Raw genomic sequence first — 13,782 nt, 5'->3', positions numbered from 1 at the left:
AATATTTGGTTACTGACTGGAGGACGGAAGGAGGTGGAAAGGCCATTATGGGGCTGTCACAAAGTCCCTACACAGGGGAGACGGTGACAGTGGGGGTAGACGGGAATGAAGGGGACAAATGTCAGGATATTTAGGTAGCAGGAGGAGTAGGATTCAGTCATGGACTGGGTGTGGGATGAGGGGCAGGAGGTGTCAAGGATGCCTCCCCAGGTGCCATGGCCGCTGTGATGACAACACAGGAGGAGGAGCTGGCTGGCCAGGGGGAGAGGAGGGCAGCAGGGACTTTAGCCAGTGCATTCAGTTTGGGAAGGCTGAGTCTAAGGAGTGGCCAGAAGACAGCTGGGCATATGCGTTGGACACCCAGGCTGATGCTGGGGCCTGAGATGAGGATCTTTCCTGGCAGAAGCCTGTTCTCTCTTCAGGCACTTCTGACTCTAGAAGGGCCTTCCTGAGCCCAAACCGGCCTCCCAGGGATGCCCACCATGGTGCAAGGCCTGCCCCAGGGCTGCCAGAGTTAATTCCTTTTCTACCTGATGGCGTTTCAGATGTGTAAAGACAGCACTTCTTTTTGCCAGCGCTGCAGTTTCTCTCATTGATTGCAAGGGGGCAGGGACCAATGACTGAGAAAACAAGTCACTGAAGCCTGAGAGATCGTGGCCTCATCTGAGCCTGTCAAGCATCCTTAGAATCAAACTCCAGGAGACCTGACCCCTTCCCTTCACTTCCCTAAAAATGTCCTTAAAAGAGTCCAGGGCTTCCCTGGTGGCACAGTGGTTGAGAGTCTGCCTGCCGATGCAGGGGACACGGGTTCGTGCCCCGGTCCGGGAGGATCCCACATGCCTCGGAGCGGCTGGGCCCGTGAGCCATGGCCGCTGGGCCTGCGCGTCCAGAGCCTGTGCTCTGCAACGGGAGGGGCCGCGGCGGTGAGAGGCCCGCGTACCGCTAAAAAAAAAAAAAAAAGAGTCCAAAGACGGAGCGTGCTTCTCTCTGCCTGGGTGAGGGGACAGAGACGGCTCCGTCCTTTGTCCTTACAAAAAGCAAAGCAATTAACTATGAGGATCATGGCTCTTTCAAAGAAATCCATCACGTTCCATTCTCACAAATAGCCTTGTTCAATTGAATTCAGTGTGAATGTATAATAAGCACCTACTGTGTGCCCAGGAGGGCCCAGGCCAATGTGACCAGGGCAACAGGAAGGGCTGTCACTTTGTCTGCCCTTGGGGAGCTTCAGTCTGGTTGGAACACAAGACCTGCCCACTCGGAACAGAGATACAGGTTGAGGGAGTAGATGCATACAGGGATTAGGGTTCAGAGATGGGAGTCAAAGCCAGCTCTAGCTGAGTGATGTAAGGATAGACCCAGTTTGTAGGATGGTTGTGAAATGTAAATCTCCTGGCACCCAAGCGCTCAACAGATGAAACTAGGAGATAGCACTGACGTAATGCTCACTAGTGGCCAGACATTGTTCTAGTAACTTATTTAATTCTCAGTGTGCATGGCACAGAGTGGGGCAAGAACTCAGCCAGGGTCGCAGGGCTAATACATGGTGGAGTCAGGATATGAACCCTGGGCTGTAAATTAGGGTTATAAGTATCTGCAGTTCAGTAGGTCTGGCATGAACTATGCTGTCCATGAAGTTCATAAGTGGGAGAAAATAGGCCACCAGAGGAGTAGGACCTGAGCTAGATGTGGAAGGTGGGAGGGTATCCTGAGAGGGAGCACACACACAGGCAAAGGCTCAGCAGTAGAAAGTGTCCTTGGAGGGCAGATGATATTATCTCCAGAGAGACCGGGTGTCTTGTCCAAGGTTCTCTGGTCTAGATGGAGGTATCCTGATTCCTGTTCCTCTCTTTTCCTTCCAGAAAAGAGAAGATATTCTGCAGGCCCTGAGACTGCTCTGATTAAAGGCAGAAGGCTACTTGAACTCAGGCCCTCAGGTCTTGGGCCTAGAACCTTCTGACACTGTTCCCCACCCTCTGCCCACCTGCACTTCTATTCCCCCTCCTTGTTGGAAGAGCTCTCTCAGGGGGGGCACTATAACTCAATGATTTGGAGTCAGATAAGCTTAGGTTGTTTGCCTCTTGAGTCTGCCACTTACTGGGCTTTGGTCAAGTCCCCTCACTTCTCTGCGATTCAGTCTCCTTAACTGTGAAATGGGACAATAACACCCACCTCACAGGAGAACATGCAAAAACCCCAGCCACGGGCTTCCCTGGTGACGCAGTGGTTGAGAGTCCACCTGCCGATGCAGGGGACACGGGTTCGTGCCCCAGTCCGGGAAGATCCCACATGCCATGGAGCGGCTGGACCAGTGAGCCATGGCCGCTGAGCCTGCGCGTCCGGAGCCTGTGCTCCGCAACGGGAGAGGCCACAACAGTGAGAGGCCCGCGTACCGCAAAAAAACAAACAAACAAAAAAACCCAGCCATGGCTCACTGTTAGTCCTCAGCAACTGGGAGCTACATATAGTCAGAGCAAACCCCAGCCTTCAGGTGTCTGCCTCACCTCATAGATGTTGAATTGGCTCTGCCCGCGGGCCAGCTCCCGGTAACTTGTGGTGAACTCCCCAATGAAGTCATGGCTGCAAGGGAAAGTTGCTGCTGAACGGCGAGGCCCAGGCTGTGCGCTGCCTCTGCTCATCCCCCCGCCTCTCATGTCCCTTCCCCTGGCTCTCAGTTCTGCCCGGGGCCTCTGCTCCAGGGGTGCACACCAGCAGAGAGGGTGGGCCCCTGGGAAGAGTCCAGTGTCACCCATGGAGCAAGAAACCCAACAGACACCCAGCAAAGAGCAGGGTCCTGGAGAATAGGACCCACTTCTAATACTTGGATTCTTATTTGAACGAACGAGCAATAGTATGTATTTTGGGGACAACTGGGGAAATTTGAACATGAAATGAATATTAGATGGTATTCAAGAATTATTGTTCAATGTGTCAGGTGCAATAATGACATTTGTAGTTATTTAGAAAAATGCCCTTATTTTTTAGACATTCTCAATGAGATATTTAGAGGTAAAAATGCCATGAACTGTAACTTAAACTACATCAAAACATAGATAAGGCAACTATGGCAACATGTAACACTTGTTAGATTCAGGTGATAGGCTTAAAGTGTTCATTAAACTCTTCTCTCTACTTTTCTGTGTACTTGACATTTTTCCAATAACATTTTTTGAAAAGACAATTAGCTTTAGGTCCGTCCAGGCAGCTTGAGGTGTTTTCTGCAGTGTTTACACCTTCTGCATCTCTGCCCCACAAGCATGTGTTGACAGTAAGTGCAGCAAAACCTTGTACAAAGCAGAACTCCCATCTGCCCTGCAGTTGGCTGCCTTTCGCCACCACTCTCCCTGATAGAGGGCAGTGGTTAGCATGCTGGCCAGGAATGCCTGCTGGAGTGTGGTGCCCAGGAGGTACCCCTGGGGCCTTGCCCCACCTTGAGTCCACACTGTCTTTTGTCTACATATTTACAGCTCTCAGCATTCAGACTATGAGCTCCTTGATGGTGGGACCCAATGGCGTCTGGTAGCTGTCTCCAGCTTCCCTGGTAAAGGAAAGGTATGGGGAACTCCAGGGTAAGGTGATGAGGTGAATCGTGGGTGGAAGCCTGAAGCTGACTTGCCTGTGATGTGGTTAAAGCGAAGAGAGGAGGGGACAGAGTGAGCTGGCAGAGTAGTGTTGGCACTAGAGTTTCTCTACAGGAAGGTGTTGGGCAGGTGAGCTCCTTGGAAGGAGCTCCGGCCTAACTTAGAGCTGTACTTGCACAGCCCTTCACGGCATCCCCCATCCATGTCACAGACTTGATAGGCACCAGTGGAGATCAGAGGGCTTAAAGCCCCTCTATGACCCCCCTGGTAGCACCACAGGATGGAGGGCTCACAAAAGTCAGGAAGTATGACATACTTGGATTTGGTTGGATTTGGTTCAACAGACAAGCAGGAGCCGGTGAGGGTTCTACTAAAGTTGTGAGAGGCCTGTTCTGTTCCTCGTCTATGAATTCCCAGTGATACTGGCTCCTTGGGGGCACTTAGATACACAGAAGAGGAAGCCCCTGGCCTCCCCAAGGTTAGGCTCAGCCCTACTCAGGCTCTGCCTTACCGCTCCGGGGTCCATTCATATGCTCGCCTTTCCCATATCCCACTCCGTCAGCCCTGCTCCCCACAAACAACTCCTCTGAGGAGTCAAGGGCCTCCTGCTAGATTTCAGGGAGTCTCTGAGAGCCAAGCTCATCTTCTGCACTTCAGTCACCGCACGATGCTTAGCCTCACACAGAGAACGTGGTCATGAATGCTCAGGAGGTCACTAATATCTGCCTGTACCTTAGAACACGCACATTTCAGAAAATCCTACGTTCTTCCAAATGTGGGGAGATTTTAGACACTGGCTGGCCGCTAGGCAGCTGTTTGAGGAAAAGAGGCCTCTTACACCCCTTGCACCATGTCCTGCAGGACACAGGCCCTCTGGTGCCTCAGTGGAGCTGGGCACGGAAGAGCCACCGAGGCAGTGGTCCCTCCACAGGAAACCCAGGCCCCTCACCCCCCAAGCTGCCATGGGTGGGGACCTGGGCATAGCTCTCTCCATGAGAGGGCAAGATCCACCTTCCTCCCAGGGGCTGTCCCCCTCCTTGCTCACCTTCTGTCCTTCTGCCAGCTTACCTGCCATCTCGATCCCAGTCGTATACCTCCACCTTGATGGTCCTGTAAGGCAAAGGGCCCATGGTGGGATGGACTTGACCCAGCACCTGCGTAGCCTGAGAATGGGGCCACCTGCGTGGCCTTCTCACGCTCCTGGGCCAAAGGGGGATGGACGAACACCCACCTGGCTCTGAGGGCCCTCGGTGAAGAGGCAGCAGCCCAGGAGACAAAGGAACTATCTTGAAGCCTTTAAAGGTCTTAGGGACAGAGGCAGCTCCAAAGCTGCACTGGGACTTCCCTGAATTTCAGGGAAGATGTAGAAAGGCAGCCTCAGACTTCAGTTCACCCCACCTTCTCTTGGCCACCCCAGATGGGGCACAGATCCCAGCATGAAGCCATACTGCAGTTTATCAGGGGTGGGGCCGTTAGAGTGTGAGTGTGGTGCTCCGTAGATCCAAGGCCTAAGCAGGGTGGGCTCTCCTGGTGGGACCCTGGGGTTCAAGGAGTCTGAGTGGTGGGGAGCTACCCCGCATGTCAGGGATGGACCCAGGGGTCCTGACTCAGGATGGCCTGCTGAGCTTTTCCATGCCAGACTGGCTCCTGAGTGAGGGTGTAATTATCTTCACATTTTAGCCTGTCTGCTTTAATTAGTTTGTTTTGACTCCTGAGCTTGGGGCTGGGCTTTGGGAGCCCATTTTATTTTTAGCCTGTTTCTATGGCAACAGGCTAGCAGACCAGAGGCAGAGGAGGGAGGTGGAGGTTGCAGGTTAACCCTTGGTACCAGCAGTCCTCCAGGGATGCCCAGGGATGGGGCAGATGCCCGGGTCCCTCTGCAGGGTCAGGGTCTGGAGAGGTGGAAGAGGCATGGGGGAGCTGGGTCTCCAGCCTTCAGTTCTAAATGGGGCACACAGAGGCGGCTGCCCAGGCCCGTGTTCTATGAATATCTCATCATTTGGCCCATGGCCACGGCCCATCTCCTCAAGTCTGCAGGGAGCCGGCCTTGGAGTTCCAGAACCCCCAGAAGGAGGCGCTGTCTCCCTTCAGATGAGCCTCCATGGGGCATGGGGGTGGGATGCGGATTCTCCCGCATCAGGGTAGAAACTGTTCAGGAAATGAAGGGATGCCCAGTACGTTGTGCAGCAACTGGATTTTTGTTACCAAAATGTAAAATGGGGCAGGCATAGAAGCCCACCATTTAGAGGAATCCTTTAAATTTTTGTGAAAAACAAAAAACTATGTCTCTCTGAGGAGAATTATTATGGAAAGAAAAATAAAATCTAGGCCTCTGAAGGTAGGCTGGTGATCTGGAAAGAGTAGAAAGTGTCTGGGGTGTGGACTTGGATGCTGGGCCCTTTGCACTGGGACCTGGAGATGTCGCTTAACCTCTCTGAGCCACAAAATCATTTTAAAGTAGGGATAATAACGGCCCTACAGAATAGCTGTGGAGACAAATTGGTAAAACTGCCTGGCATGCGTTGGATCTCTATAAACATGCCTCCTGGGCTTCCCTGGTGATGCAGTGGCTGGAAATCCGTCTGCCAGTGCAGGGGACACGGGTTCGATCCCTGGTCCGGGAAGATCCCACATGCCGCGGAGTAACTGGGCCCGTGAGCCACAACTACTGAGCCTGCGCGTCTGGAGCCTGTGCTCCGCAACAAGAGAGGCTGCGACAGTGAGAGGCCCGCGCACCGCGATGAAGAGAGGCCCCCGCTCACCGCAACTAGAGAAAGCCCTCGCGCAGAAATGAAGACCCAACACAGCCTAAATAAATAAATTAAAAAAAAAAAAAAAGCTCCTCAGGGGATTTGAACTTGCAGCTGAGGTTGAGACCACTGAGTATGAGATTCCTGTGCCAACTCACCCCAGTAGCAATCACAGCCAAGGCTCCAGGGATGGCTGCAGGGAGTCAGGTTAGCTCGGAGACCGAAATCTCCAGAACTGGGGAAGAAGGAGGTGCCCAGAGGCAGGGGAAGGCAGAAGCAAAAGCCAGACACAGCTGGTCAGTAGCAGCACCAGGCCTCTTGGCAGGGAGCCAGTGTCCTGTGGGTCTCTGAACGCGTGGGGCAGGAGTGACAGAGCGGGGTGTGTGAGCCCCAGCAGGCCAGCAAGGATGGGGAACGCTGGCAAAGACTCCAGGCTTGCCCCCCAGCACACCAAGCAGCTCTGTCCATAGCCTCCTCTGAACCGAGCTGTAGGTCTGCTCCTAATGAGCCTCTCCCTCTCCCAGGCAGGGAAAACAGGAAAAGGTATGTTTCCCTGATGCTTACAAGTCCCGAGGGCCGACAGGCCTTGAGGGGTTCACCCTAAACTAACTGAGTCAGTCCATTACTCTGAGAAGCTGCTGGGAGGAAGAAGAGCATCGAGCCTCACAGGCCCAGGCAGTGAGGCTTGATGGCAGAGGTGCTGTGCAACCCCAGCTGTACTGCACTGACTGTGGCTCCTGTGTCTGAGTTCAGCTTGTGCATGTGTGAACCAGGGATAAGACACTCCTAACTGAAGCCATAGTATTGGGCCCAGCCCCTCCCGGTGCTCAGCGTGTGGTGGGGTTCAAAGGAGAAGCAACTGGTTCAATCCAGGGGGCCGAAGTTTGGGTGATGTGACAGCCCCCCAGCTCCTGGGAACCCTCTCCCTTCTCCAGGTGAAGACCCAGTACGCTTAACACCCTTTTAAAACCTACTTATTCACCATGAAGGTGTGAGTGAGTGATAGCAGCCCGACCCAGAGGAATTTGGTTTAACAGGGACAAATCCTCAAGTCGAAGAATATTCAAGGACAGAGCAGGGGGACTTCAGGGAAGGCAGGAGAAGTGCTTTCATCACCCTTCACCTCACTTCACCCCACTGGAGGGCTAGATTAATTCTGACCCTGAGTCCACTTCCTCTGACTCAGGTTCTGCTCAGCTGGGTCACTTGGGTTTGGTCTTGTGTGGACTGGAAACACAGCAAAGGCAGGGGGACCCCAAACCAGGGGAACCCCAAATTAGAGGGCCAGCCCAGAAGTGGCTTCTGGAGAAGGGACATGCACCTTCTCCTTGCCCTGGCAAATGACATAATCTGTGGTCTTCCGTTTCCCCATCTGTGAAATGGGCATGTCATTAGTACCCATCTTCTAGGGTTATTGTGAAATTTAAACTCACAAAATAAGATACTGTATTTAAACCAATTAGGACACAATTTGGCCCGTGTCCTAAAGACTCAGTAAAGCTTAATGAGATTAACTCGTTTCCACCCCCATCATTCCAAGAAAACGGCCCTTTCTCAGCAGATCCCTGGTTCTCACCCCCTGGCCCTCTTTTTCACAATAGTAAGTTGATATTTCTGTTTGAACTCTCTTCTCTCAGCTCCCTGACTATGGCTGCCCTCCCCCTGGTCCCTTCTTATCTCTCTGACATCCCCCTACTCCTGACCTCTGCCAGCGCCCCTCCTGGGGACTCCCAGACCTCTGTTCTCCTCTCCCCTGGGAAGAACACCACTGTACCTGTCCCATAGCCACACAGTCTGGCTCCCTGTCACACTTCCCATTTCCACTAGTGGTACCATCGTCTCTCATCCTCCAAACTCCAAACCCTAATAACCTCTACGTCTCTTTCACTCCCATATCCAGGCAGCTGTCAAGGCCTTTTGAGTCTTCCTTCTACCTCCTATCTCGAAGCAGACCTGCTCAAGCCCCTGAGCAAACTCTCCTAGAGCTGTCCTCCAAGTGTCCCACCCCACTCACCCCACGCCTTGACCATTCATCAGCAGAGCGCTGGAGTTTAAGAACACAGATCCTAGAGCCAGCCTGCTTGGGTCCAGATTCTGATGCTACTGGCAGTAAGACCCTGGGTGAGTTACTTAACCTCTCTGGGCCTCAGTTTCCTTACCTACGAGATGTGGATAGTATTTGTACCTTTTCCAGAAGAGGTACTAATTGTTGGGAGGATTAAATTAGTTCACATACATCAATTACCTCAGAAGTGCCACAGGAGCCTTTGCTGTTATTATTATGACCCATGTCTCCCACCTTGGCCTGGGAGCAACCTCAGAAGGAAACTTGGGTCTGAGAGCTCACTGTGTCCACAGCACCCAACACGGTGTCTGGTGCCCGGCTGGCCTGGAAGACAGGGCTGCTGGATTAAACCCAATGTGTACTGTGAGACTTCAAGAGGTGCCTCGTAAGTAGAGGAAAGCGGCCTTGTTTTCCTGAGCAAGGCCCACCCTGTCCTGCCCTACGGGGGCCTCCCAAATGCCTGCACCTCCTGAGTGGCTGTTGTGTATGTGGGTGACCCTAGGGCTCAGCAGGGGGCAGGTCTACTCGCCTACCAGGCCAGTGTGACACACCTGACACCTCCATTAGCACCACTGTCAGTCACATCACAGTTAATCTGTCCCTGGCTTTGGAGGAGGGCCCAAGCTGCCCAGCCATCCTGGAGGGAAACCAGTCCAGGGCTCAGCCTGGGAGGGGGATGGGAGCCCACCTGGGCTTTCCGCAAAGCCTGCACCTTCCCCCCACACCCGCACCTCCTCCGATGGCTGACCAGAGAGCCCAGGCCTCTGAGCTGGGCTGACCTCCTTACAAGGCTGGATTCTGAGGCCCTAGGAGGCCTTCCCTGGGATGCAGGTTGTGGGGGGTCAGCTGGACAAACCCCGAAACCTCTAGGCAGTGCGGTCGGAAATCCCAATTCCTTCCACCCCTATGAGAATGGAGCTGCCATGTTCTCCCATCCCCCAACCTTGAATTTCCGCTCCCTTCCTCTCTATCCCAACCATTTTTCCTACATCCCTTGTCCCCAGGAACTGACGCTGCCCCCGCAACCTTCCACCCTGCCCTGAGCCTCCTTTAGACCCTGTTGCTTCAACCCCTCCCATTCCCCACCACTCCAGAAGCCCCAGGACCTGGCTAGACACGGAACGGGGGTTTGTTTGGCTGAAATGCCTATTTTTGTTTCCAGTCTCATTTTGCACAACTATTTAACTGTCTAAAATATATGTGTGCACATCTGAGCTCCCTGTAAACCCCCTGAAGACAGAAATGCGGCTACATTCCCTTGAATGCCACACAGCTGGAGGCGCGGTGCTGAGCACATCGTAGGTGCTCAATGACCACCTATGGAACAGACTGTGGCTTTTCTGTCCCAGCCGAGGCAGGAAAAGAAGCCACTTCATCTCCTGGATCAGCAGCCGAATAGGGAGAGAGACAGGGGTGCCTGGAGGCCATCCATCTGCTCATTCCTGTCCCCTCACCCCACCGCACATACCCTGTCAGTAGCCACTGTGAACAGAGTGCCAGGGAGCCCATGCCAATGCCACCAGCCAGGATGCCCTGAGGTATCTGTTCTGACACCCTAGGGCTCCTGTCAGAGTGGCCAGCAGAGGCCCAGCTTCCTCAGGGCTGCCTGGACAGCCCTGCCCGAGAAGCCCCTGCCAGCTCGCCCACCTGCTATAGCAACCACCAGGAAACCAGGCTGGGTTCTTGTGACTTAACACAGACCAATACCGTGTTACAGCTCCCATCCTATGTGTCCCCTCTCCCCCCTGCACTTGCCACAATTTGTAATTATATGTTTCTTTGTGCAATTATTGGATTAATGTCTGCCTCCCCCGCTAGCATATAAACTCCAAGAGGTTGGGTGAAGGGTGAAGACTGTGTGTTTTGTTTCCTCCTGACTTCCCAGCATCTAGTGCAGTGCCTGTCACATGGTAGGGCATCAATAAACGTTTGTGGATGAAATGCTGAATGGTATTTTATGTATACCAGAGCCTTACATGTAGGTTGTGAGCTTCAAAGCAGCCCTACAAGGTAGGTGGATGTTTAGGTACCCAGTTTACAGATAAGGAAACTGAGGCTCAGACAGGTCAAAGTTTGCCCAGGTTGAGAGTGCTTTTTTCGTCACAGGGTCAGGATTGGAAACTAGGTATCTGTATCTATACTCAACAATCTACACTCAAACAATGATGAGGTGTATTATGAGTAGGCTTTGTAGCGTCAAAAAATTCCATGAGCTGTTTGCACTGCATCCCTCACCTCCATTTATGGCAACTCATCTGGCAGCGCATATCCTGGGATCCTGACTCCCCAGAGTCTCTCAGCCAGGAGTTGGAGCTGCTGGGGACGAAGTCACCTCTACATGCATCTAGAGCCGCCATCTGGCCCCCACCTGCCCCTCACTGGGCACAGTGAAAAGACCAGCTACTGAGCTCCGGGCAGGGCGCCCAACACACACCAGGGCTTCTCTGAAATCCTTGGTACCTCCCATCCCCCCAACCTGGGAGGGCTTCCACCAATGGGAAAGTCAGACTGGGAGGAACAAAGGCGGGGTGTGGTGAGGGAAGGGCAGGGAGCCAGAGGGATCCCCAGTTCCACCCTGTGCAGGGCCACCAGCACGCAGCTCCAGGCGGCTCTGCTCGCTTGTACTGATGGGATGGCCCTCATCAATGTGACCGTGCCCCCCGCACCTGTGCTTGGGGACAGGGGACATTTTCTCATCTCACCGATCATAGTCCCCGTTGCAGAGGGCTCTCACAGGAATGGAGAAAGTTTGCCAGACTGGGTTTAGGGTGTTCTTCATGACCTCAGTCTTGTGGCAGATGGTGAACCTGGCAAAGAAGAGAGGGAAGTCTGTCAGTCCTGACTCCAAGGGAGGCAGAATTCAGATCACCAGAGGGGCTGGCTTGTTAATCTCTGCAGTTGCCAGACAGTAGAAACAATGGCTTCGTGAGGTGATGAGCTGCCTGTCACTAGCAGCATCCAGGTAGAAGCTAGACAGCCATTCCTTTTTTTTTTAATCTTTGTATAAACTTCAGTTTATTTTATTTTTTTAACATTTTTATTGGAGTATAATTGCTTTACAATGGTGTGTTAGTTTCTGTTGTATAACAAAGTGAATCAGCTATATATATACATATATCCCCATATCTCCTCCCTCTTGCATCTCCCTCCCACCCTCCCTATCCCACCCCTCTAGGTGGTCACAAAGCACCGAGCTGATCTCCCTGTGCTACACAGCTGCTTCCCACTAGCTATCTATTTTACATTTGGTAGTGTATATATGTCCATGCCACTCTCTCACTTCTTCCCAGCTTACCCTTCCCCCTCCCCGTGTCCTCCAGTCCATTCTCTACATCTGTGTCTTTATTCCTAGACAGCCATTTCTTGATAACACTACAAAAAGGATTCCTGCACCAGGTAAGAGTGTCAGGAGATGTGGCTCTGGCCCCTGTTCTCTGCGTGACCTTGAGCAAGACTGTCCCCCTCTCGGCCTCTATTTCCTCGCCTGTAAACCCAGGGAGTTGGCCACTATTAGACTTCCTTCATTTGAGATCCATGGAAGGATCTGGAGATGGGCTTTAGGGGTCTGTGAACCCTTGAAATCGTCAGTGGAACTGGGTGCCTGAGTTTCATGTGCTTGCTGTTCCCCTGTCTGAAGGACTCTCTCCCAAATTTCCATGTTAACGGCTCACCTCCTTACTTCCTTCAGGTTTCACTCAACTGTCATCTCTTTGACATGAGCACCTGCCCTGAGAACCATTATCTAAAATTTATACCCCCTGGTCCCCTGACTCTGAGATATCCTAGTCCCTTTCCATACTGCTTTTTCCATCCCATCTGTCACCATTTGACATTTGACATGGTCTGTCTTTCTCCTTATTTCTTTCATAGTCTGTCACTAAAATGTAAGCTCCATAAGGGCAAGGGTTTGTCTTCCTTGTTCACTGGTATATCTCTAGTGCCCAGAATAGCACCTGGCACTTAGTAAGGTGTTCATGTAATATTTTTTTCAGAATGAACTAATGAATAAATGTATTTCTCAGAGGAGAGTTTCCATAGCTCTCACTGGCATTTCAAGCCAGTGAAATTAAAGCCCCTGGCTTAGATGATCTCTAAGACCCTTTCAGCTCTTGTAGTCTGAATCCATGAGCTTGCTTTGCAAACTGAAAGTGCAGAATTGGCTTAATCCCAGCTGGGCCCCGATCCAGCGCCCCTGCCCACTCCCCATGCCGTGCCTGACTGGCCCCGCCGTGGAAGCCTGCCCTGCCACGTGGAGGGGCAGCGAGAAGCCAGAGAGGAGCTCAGGGCAGGGGCTGTCCCCATGAGATTTCCCAGCATCCACCCCAGCTACCTCCTGGCTTGGAAAGGTCACCCAGGAAGGTGCCTGGGCACCGCCCATACCCACACAGCCTGTGCCATTTCTTCTCTGGCAATTTTCAAGTCAAAATGTCATTCCTGTCACCATGGCTCAGCGTTTCTCTTCTGTGCTCCTTCTCGCCCACCCACTGGAGTGTGAGGTACATGTGGGAGACCTCCCCACACACTCCAGAGCTGGTGATGGGGACAGGAATGGGGACGGGGAAAGGAGGGGCCACAGCTGCCCATGGCTGGGGCAGTAGGTCGGGCAGGAAGAGGAGCCTGGACTGGGGGAGGAGGCAGGAGCAGCAACTGGTGGTGAAGGGAGGAAGGTTCGCACCCTGCAGGAGCCCTAACCTCCCACCTGCAACAGTCGCACAGACCTGCTGTGGACCCTCCCCGTCTCCCCACCTCTTTGGAACCACTGCCTTCTCTAGCTCCTCTCGCTTGCCAGCCAAACTGCCTGACCAAGTCTTCTAAGCTATTAGCCTCATTTCCTCCCTAGGTCTTTCTTCCTGAGCCCTGTATGGTCTGTTTTCTGCTTCAGACTCTTGCCTGAAACCACTTTCTTTAAACTCCCCCAAGCCCCCCGCCTTTTCCACCACTAAATCCACAGGCCCCTCGATCCCCTGATGTACTTGCCATGGGGGACAAGGCCCTAGTGTGGAAATGGTCCCTGCAGTCATCTCCCAGCTCAACTCAATTCATTTCAACACACACTCGGGACGTGGCCGTGGGGTGAGGGTGTGAACCAACGGGGTCAGACAGATGTGGGCTCCGGTCCCAGGACCACTACCTCCAGCTGTGCAGCCCTGGGCACGTGACTGAGCTTCCCAAAGAACCGTAACTAACGCTGCCAGATCCTGTTCTAATAACCCGAATTAACTCATTTAATCCTCACGGCTTCCCTGGGAGGGAGGTGTTATGATTCTCCCCATCACACACACCAAGAAACTGAAACGCAGAGGGTAGGGCCCCACTGTCCAGAATGGTAGCCACTAGCCTCACGTGGCTATTTACATTTAAATTAACTAAAATGAAATGAAATAAA

The 13,782-nt window shown here is 52.9% G+C and overlaps 1 protein-coding gene across 4 annotated transcripts in view; it reads right to left on the bottom strand.

Moving 5' to 3' along the window:
• The window catches only part of CPNE5 (copine 5), a 101,558-nt gene that overhangs the window by 26,335 nt on the left and 61,441 nt on the right, over positions 1 to 13,782 (bottom strand). For all 4 annotated transcript variants that reach the window (XR_010946853.1, XM_067753150.1, XM_067753151.1 and 1 more), the window contains 3 exons: positions 11,099 to 11,203; positions 4,650 to 4,691; positions 2,505 to 2,580 (listed from right to left, as the gene is read on the bottom strand). Coding sequence is in view for 3 of the 4 variants with exons in the window: in XM_067753150.1 (XP_067609251.1) it covers positions 2,505 to 2,580; positions 4,650 to 4,691; positions 11,099 to 11,203 (223 nt within the window). In the remaining variant the exon portion in view is untranslated. The remainder of the gene's footprint in view (positions 1 to 2,504; positions 2,581 to 4,649; positions 4,692 to 11,098; positions 11,204 to 13,782) is intronic.

The sequence above is a fragment of the Pseudorca crassidens genome, chromosome 10 (genome assembly GCF_039906515.1).
Source record: "Pseudorca crassidens isolate mPseCra1 chromosome 10, mPseCra1.hap1, whole genome shotgun sequence".
NCBI classification, from domain to species: Eukaryota; Metazoa; Chordata; class Mammalia; order Artiodactyla; family Delphinidae; genus Pseudorca; species Pseudorca crassidens.
This window is presented reverse-complemented; position numbering and strand designations above follow the sequence as displayed.